The sequence below is a fragment of the Tigriopus californicus genome, chromosome 2 (assembly GCF_007210705.1).
Source record: "Tigriopus californicus strain San Diego chromosome 2, Tcal_SD_v2.1, whole genome shotgun sequence".
Lineage (NCBI taxonomy): Eukaryota > Metazoa > Arthropoda > Copepoda > Harpacticoida > Harpacticidae > Tigriopus > Tigriopus californicus.
In genome coordinates this window covers 9,021,143-9,029,319 of record NC_081441.1, presented here as the reverse complement: position 1 = coordinate 9,029,319, position 8,177 = coordinate 9,021,143, and the positions used below count along the sequence as shown (strand labels likewise).

The window sequence follows — 8,177 nt, the reverse complement described above, 5'->3', positions numbered from 1 at the left end:
TTTGTATCATCAGCATAAGAAGAGATACTGACATTACTACTACCAAGCTTCTGAAGCGGACAATGAAGATGATGAAAAGAAGAGGCCCAAGGGTGGAACCCTTGGAAAACCTGACTTGACATCATGAATGTCACTAGGGATCCATCAACCTTAACCAATTGCTTCCTACCACAAATGAAACTTCCTAGCCAATTGAGAACCTTGCCTTGGATCCCAATGTCATGAAGTCCATTTAACAAAAGGCAAAAATCTACTTTATCAAAGGCCTTGGCAAAATTAAGTTAGACAACATCAACTGACTCGTGCCTTTCCAGTCCCTCAAAGACTTGCTCTAAATGCTCAATCAGTTGGGTAACCGTGCTAAAATGTGCTCAGAACCCATGCTGGTTAGGAGGAAGGACATCATGGACTTCAAGAATTTCAACAAGTTTGAACTTCGTGATCTTCTCAAACACCTTCGCAATAATCCAAGTGAGAGATATTGGCCTATAGTTACTGGGGAGTGGCATATCATGGTTTCGCGATCCGATTGCATAATCCGACACTTGAAACACTGCTAGTGCTATTCCCAAACTGATTGTCCTGACTGTGGAAACACATATAACGAATCAGTATTGCTACAGCTCAATTTTGGGCATCAATAGGTCAATACTAGGGACATTTTTTCGTGTTAAGAGCAAGTGTCAAAATCATCTTGCCCCATCTTATTATCAAGGTTAAAGTTGTATGCTTTGCGTGGTTCCAGGGCAACTCGATACAACGGAAACTCGACACGGGAAGGCTCAACACATTGGAAAAGTAAATGTCTGCATATAATTGAACAAACAATATTTACTCTATTGAACAAGCAATTGTATTATGTCGTATCTTTGAGTCTTATGATGGAATGGAAATCATCTTGAGGGCTTCAATCACTTCTTGTATTTTTGTCTCTAGCAACAACACACAGTCTGAGACCCTCGTCAAAGAGCAAAGCTAAAGCCGTCAAATCAATTTGATAAGGCTAATTCATGCAGAAGTGATAGTATGCCTTACCACATCATAAACAACAATGAAAGATCAAGGTCAAGAAGTAAATCATCACTGAGCAATGTGTGTTTAAGCTCTTGAGTATTCCAAGGTATCTTTGTAAGCCAACAAGGTGGGAATATTATTTTCATATAAATGGGCCTTTATTTTGAAGTGGCACCTGACTTCTGGCTCATGGCCTTTCTGGAATAGGGCATCAACTTCAAGAGATGGATGCATCATCGAGTTTCAGCTCATCTCAATACGCACACAAGCACATTCTTACCTCACCATCAAACCATCAAAAACTCTCACCATGGGATTCGACAACAAGAATTGTTTCAAGAAAAAAGCGAACGTTTTATTGGGACATTGAAGAGGTTAAATATGGGGTTATGATTTTTTTTTGAAGACGTCCCTTGAACATCATTTATTGTTGAAATGAATTGTTCATCTAACATTGCATTGTTATAAACTGCCACATTTTCCCTCATTGACAAACATGAAAATATTTAAAGCCTGAAAAAGCAGTTTTGAGACTCATTTTTGTTTCTTTTAAGTTTCCTATTTTTGCAAATAAACCGTCGAAAACTTTTTTGATGGAAATCTTGAACGACACAAGAAGACCTCCTTAAAGCGCTGGGGTATGACTATTGAACCAGAGGGTGACCAAAGCTTGTAGCTTGCCGGCTAGCTCCTTTAAAATGACCTAGGCTGTCACCGCCAACTTGTTTCACTTGGGAAATTTCCATAATAGATCACGATTGGTCCCAGGGCCCACCTGGAACTGATTTGACTGAACCAACACGATCAAGAGAAGTTCATTGTACTTGAAACAATCTGAGAATGACAATGTTGACCAAGAATACGGAAAACTTCTCACTTTCAAATTTAGCAGCAACCAAGGGCATTGTGATAATGATATTACAATTTCTTTTTCGAAAAAGGAACGAATTACTGTACTTTTGTTACTTGTTATTTCTTTACTGCTACGCTACCCTGATTTACACGCATGATTTTTTACGAAGTCTACCAGACTGCAGACGAAAGAAAACGAGCAGAAGAAGTCAAGCCATCAAATACCTGAGCCAGAGCACCTGAGCCAAAGTACCTGAGGGCATTAGCTCTTTAAGGGCCAAGTAATGCAGTAGCTTTATAAATGCAAGATAAGAGAGGAACATTCAATCACTTAAAAGTCACGATTCAAGTTATTTTACGTGCACTTGCATGTAAACTGCATGACACGTAGTTACTGTACATGGATTACGATCGCAATTAAAACATCTAAAAAATGAAGGTTGCTCTCACGATATTCTGGCTCATGCTGATTATTCCAATCATTTGGGGAGAGCCACAGGATCTCCAGGTACGTAAAGAATTTAACTTTAAGCATTTCATCTCACCTTCCACTTACAATCCAAGACGAGGAAAAGCCCCTTACAGACAAATAGGGAGAGGCTTCTTCAGAAATTAAGGCTTTCTAACTGTTTTATGACTGTGGGTGCACATGGCTCACAAGGAGTTTGATGGTGACTAAGGGCGGTTTTAAACTAAGATGGAAAACCAGGATTGAACCCGGTTTGAGGATTGAAGTGGGACTAGTGTTGGGGCGAGTCCAGCAAAGGACTCAAGCCTTTCATAGCGCTCAAATCGAACAAGACTCATGAGATATCTTTTCCTAAATCCGGACTTGAGTCTTTTAGAAAGGACACAGATTCGAGTCTGAACTCGCCCCAACACTAGTCCTGCTACCATCCTCAAACCGCATTCAATCCTAGTTTTCCATCTTAGTGTAAAATTGCCCTAAGTAACTGATATATTTCTGATTAGAAATTGTTTATATGAGACCGACTAGAATGTTGAATGAGCACGAGCACGGTGTTTCACATTAACTGGTTTTACTTTTATAACGAAAAGCTAGCAAAATCTGCAGTCAATAGTTTTTAATTTCATACTTTTCCAAGGGTACTGTCAAGAGCATCTAACGTGGGTTGAAAAAAATTAAAAAGTAGGAAATCAAGAGAAAATGGTAAAGAAAGCTAGAAAAAAAGCTAGAAAAAAAGCTAGAACAGGGTTAAAAAAAAAATGAAAATCTAACCCGGAATTGCAAAGAGCTCGACTTTTAAAACTTGAGGAAACAGCTACTTCTAGCACTGTACTGTAGAGCTAAATTTGGTCACTTTGGGGGTGGAAAAGGGTGAGCCAAGGACGGGAGTTTATCAACATTCTTGAATGATTGATTGACCAAAGCCATTTTGGGTTAATGGCTTGCCCATTATGGCATTTTTCATCTCAATAGAAAATGAAGAAATCGCACCATGTATGTATTGCGACTTCATCATCAGTGTCTGGCTTGCATCAACATTTAGTGCTTGCTATATGACAATCACCCTTTCCTGCTTTGTTGTGCCAGTCAATGAGATCAATCCAGTATGGAACGGCCACAAGACACAAATTTTATCACATTAGTTTGACGAAGTAGCGATTTATATTTCACCTATGAAACCTCTTCTCGTTTCCACGTTGCATGTTTTCATCGCTACTTATTGCTGTTCACGATGGAGCTCCAGTTCTTCTAAATACAGGCAAAAGAAAAAAAGTGAGAGGAGTGCAGAAACTAGACATTCATGTCTGTAATAACAATTCACAAAATGAGCATAAAGAGCATCAAATCATTAAGCTGCTTGAAGCATATGTAACTTGAAAAATGCCGAACGATATCATCAATGTTGTTTGCTCTGCATTTCTAGTGTGTGCACAATGTCATCAAACGAGCTTTACGAGCCTCATTAAAGCTAATTTAGGCAATGCGAATCATTTTTTTGTTTGATTTTCACGAGCTTTTCTAACCGCTACAGGGAATGTCATCCCCAGTACTATTAAAATGAGAGGTTATAATTCGTCTATTTATTACCTTTCAATTTTTATATAATATTTGGTCTACCAACGAATTTGAGTTGGCAGACCGAGCTAGTCCTTGAATGTTGGGTTGATCTGGAATGCTATCTAAAAAATTGTCCAAGTCTGACTTGAAAGATGCTACCGGATCAACAAGGCCTACGTATTCCCTACGAATATTAGAGGGAAGCAAATAAAACAATGAAGGAGCCCAAGAAAGAAGAGATGTGGACTTCATTGTTCGGACTAACCTGGATTCTTGAGGGCTTGAAGGTGCTCTCAAAATGCATATTTAGCCTCTACGGTCAGTAGAATTGACCCTAAATCCTGGGTTGGGACAAAGTTCATGGATGCTTTTGAAGACGAACAATATCAGATACCTTTCGAACCTTCTCTGAACACTGTACAGTCCCAACTTTTTTAGTCTCTTCCAATATGAGAGCTCTCTCAATCCTGTGATGATCCTAGTGAAACCTATTTGGACTTGCTCGACCTTTTGCAAACCTCATGAGCACATTGGAGCCGAAATGGGTGAAGCATATTCAAGATGTGGCTGAACAATCGACTTGTACAGAGTTTGCATCGTGATGCTATCTCTGGACATAAACGTGCGATATATCCAACCACATGTTTGAAAAGCTTTACCCACCTTCCACTGGATATGCTCATCGAACTTTCCATTATTTTGGAGGACTACATCTAAATCTTTCATAGATGAGACCTGCTCAATATCTTTACCTCCTATGAATCTGTGGAATTTACTTACTTTTTGGGGGGAAAAATTGAAATATATGATACAACCAAGGGAAAATCAATTACAGATGAGACTAGGGCAATAGCAACAATATGTGATTATAAAATACAGCTTTCTATCAACCACCAACCATTTAAATAAAGCCTTCCTCGGATTAGGTGCGTTTGTTCAATTTGAGGCATATTTTACTTTTAATGAAAATCGGAACATGTATTACAAGTAGAGATGTAATGTGCTGGAGCTCAACACAAAATGGACAAGTATTTCGAAGTGTAAGTTAGCCTCCGGCTCAACCCAGATCGCTGAAATGCTGAAATGTACGAGTACTTGGCCCGAGCAACCTCAAGTTGGGTCTAGGCTCTGGCCAACAGTCCAACTCGAAACCGTCGAACTTTGATTCAGCGACCTCTTTGAGCGACCTTGAGATGGGAATAGTTTCAGGCCCAGCCCAATGCGAAATCACCAATCCAGCTATAATTGAGTCCAGCCACAATTATAACACTGCAGTGGAATATCCTTCGTTTGCTCCATGAGCTCGCATACGAATTTCTAGAAATATGGATTGTGAACAAGCTTCCCGCCAAATCGGCCTGCTCTTGGTCTGAGCGACTCTGAGCCACTTTTCGAAATAAATTGATAAAGTAAGAAACGTAGATCTCTTCAATTAAAGGCAGGTCATTTCTATATCATTTACTTTTAAAGTGGATCGGTTTGAATTTATGTGGTCAAAAGCTTGTGTATCTGACCATGAGCAGGCCGAAAAATCGAATTTTATTTAGCGACATTAATGATTCAGGCCTTAGTAACGCTAAAAAAGCAAAGAAAACATGTAAGGGCCCAAAGTGATCCCAACAACATATGACTGTCCGAATGGCCCTTAATACGCTTTTGGCAACTGGTGGTAAGAGAATAACTTTATCCTTTTGACCTTCAAAATTGTTCCTAGTAGTAGGTCTGAAATCAGAATAAGGGCCCATATTTGCAACGTCACACGGCCCAAAGAAAACGGGAAGAGGCACGGTAGATTGCTAAATAAACTGCTCTTGCCTTCCATTGAACTTGATTTCTTTTCCGGACATTATGTGATCCGGGGCACTAATTATAAATAAGATTTTGATATAATTAGCCAAAAACAACACAAATGCATTATAATTCAATAAAAAGGAATTGGCCCGATCGCCCCTTTTTACGATAGAGGCTGAATGACAAAGTGCCTTCTGAAGTGCAGAACGTAAAACATATTTCGTGCAGCGTAAGGGGGTTATTGGCCAAGTTTTTGAACAAAAGTCCACATCAACCCTTCGCTCAACTCAAAAAGCTCTATCAAATCCAGAAAAATTCTCAAAGACATCTTGACATTTTTTTACCTGAAATTTTATTGCTTTATGGAGTTCTAGCCCACTTCAAAAATTTACATACCCATAATTATTATAGAACTAATTTTTTTGAAAACCTACTCAATCCAAATTGGAAACACACTTATCACCTCTTGATAAATTATGATATCATTTATTTCACCGCTACTTAATTACATGGGATTTAGTGGTCAAAATTCTGAAGACTTTACCTGCAAGAGACAATGTTATGAATTTGGTCGTTTCTTGACTTGAAGACTTTGTTGAAAGTGATTGAAACTAGCTTCTTTGAGGCTTTATTGATTTTTGTGAAATTTTCAGTGACCGCTCAACTAAATGTTCTTTGGATGGGTCTAAAATAGGTTTTCAAAAATCTGCTTTTTTGACGGTTTTAGATATGATTATATAACATTTTAAGTTAATTTGAAATTGTTTGAGACCCAGAAAAATTATTTTTCAGTTTTGTGAGTGTGGGAACTGAGCTAACAAATAACCGGGGCCTTTTGGGGTTAAGAACGATGAAATTTAGAGCATTAAATCCGATGTGACTTAGTAGCGGCGTACTAGATGACATTATGATTTATATTCAAGAGCTAACTATGTGTGCTCCCAATTTACATTGGGAAGGTTTTTGAAAATTTTAGTTTTGGTAATGTTTTTAGGTATGGATTTTTTTAGGTGGGCTAGAATTCCATGAAGCAATAAAATTAAAATTGTTCCCCATCATTTTCCGAGGGAGAAACATGCCAAAATGTGTTTGGGTATTTCCGTCAAAACTTTAACGGGTGTTTTTACCACTGTGTATCAAAGGATTTACATCATTTTCTTTTCTTTTGGGGCTGCATGGTCCAAAAATCATGTTACCAAGCCAAGCCGGATAAAAATTCGTATATCCGACTTTGCCTTTCCCATTTTTTGCGATAAAAAAGAAACACAATGGTTTTCTCTGTCCCATTTTTTTCAAGCTTATAAATATTTAGGCTATGGTGACATGCAACGACTGAATGGCGAATGATTGCGCAGCTTAACTTGCATGTTACATAAAGTGTTTGAGAATTCAAGCACGTATTACTATTTAAGGGCGTCAAAACCATAAATAATCTCTATCTTTTTGGTTGTTTCTTAAATGGGAAGGTAAAAGTAGTTGTATCATTTTGACAAAACAAGTCTTCTTGATTACAAGTAAAATGTTTACTATTTATCCGGTTAATTAGATTATCCCCTCGTCCTCAAGATAACAAAGTGACCCTCAAACGCCAATAGATCATACCAAGTCATATCAAAAGTCCCCTTTTCCGCGCTGTCTTAATAATGAATAGATGACTTATTTTCAGAGATGTGAAGAGAGTTCCGATTGTCAATTAGGCGAGTTTTGCGATACTACGACTGGCAACTCCGTGTGTTCGCTATGCCTTTCATGTGAAAAGCGCTACAATCGATTGAATTCCAGTCGAAATAGCTGCGCCCAAAAAGTGGAAGATTGCGGTGACTGCCGTCCCGGCTATAGGGAAGAAGTTCTAACGGAGAACAAAACCAGCGAGAAATGCTCTCCTATTGAATCAAACTCATCCACATCTGTTCCTGCACTGTCTCAGCTCAAAAATACGGAAGACGAGGGACAACTATCAGGCAAATTAATAGAGAAATATGTTCTGGTTGTAGCCGTTTGTAGTGTGCTTGAGTGTGTGCTTCTTTGTCTGCTTCTTTGTGCCTACATCTATGTCAAACTTCGTAACCTTCGATTCCGTGCGCCCCCAGACGCTGATACGCCCCCAGACGCTCGTACGCCCATGATCCCAGCGAACAATACTAACTAATGGACAACACCTCCCCCGGACAACTTGACCCAGTACAATAACTAAACACAACATTTTGACCAAAAATAACTTGATTATCGAACAAAACTAAAGCTTGATGAGTCAATATTTGATGTGAATGCCAAGATGTTAGTATCAGTTAGGCATTAAATAAGAAGATCATTTTTCATTAAAACACTACCTAACTTGATTTTCACAGTATGAATGATATAAACGTAACTTGCTTTTAATGATCAAATGATGGGTGGCCATCGGTTTCCCCCAACGTAATCTCCGCTTGTGGATTTCCGCCCGGTGATCTCCGCCATAGCGAACTCGGCCAACGGCAATCTCCGCCACCATCAA

At 38.9% G+C, this 8,177-nt stretch overlaps 1 protein-coding gene across 1 annotated transcript; it reads left to right on the top strand.

Annotated features, from left to right (window-relative positions):
* The first annotated feature begins 2,095 nt into the window (after positions 1-2,095).
* LOC131876967 (uncharacterized) lies at positions 2,096-8,171 on the top strand. Its single transcript, XM_059222514.1, has 2 exons — positions 2,096-2,374; positions 7,350-8,171. Exons 1-2 carry the CDS (start codon positions 2,300-2,302, stop codon positions 7,830-7,832), a joined length of 558 nt encoding a protein of 185 aa, XP_059078497.1. The 5' UTR covers positions 2,096-2,299; the 3' UTR covers positions 7,833-8,171.
* The last annotated feature ends 6 nt before the right edge of the window (positions 8,172-8,177 follow it).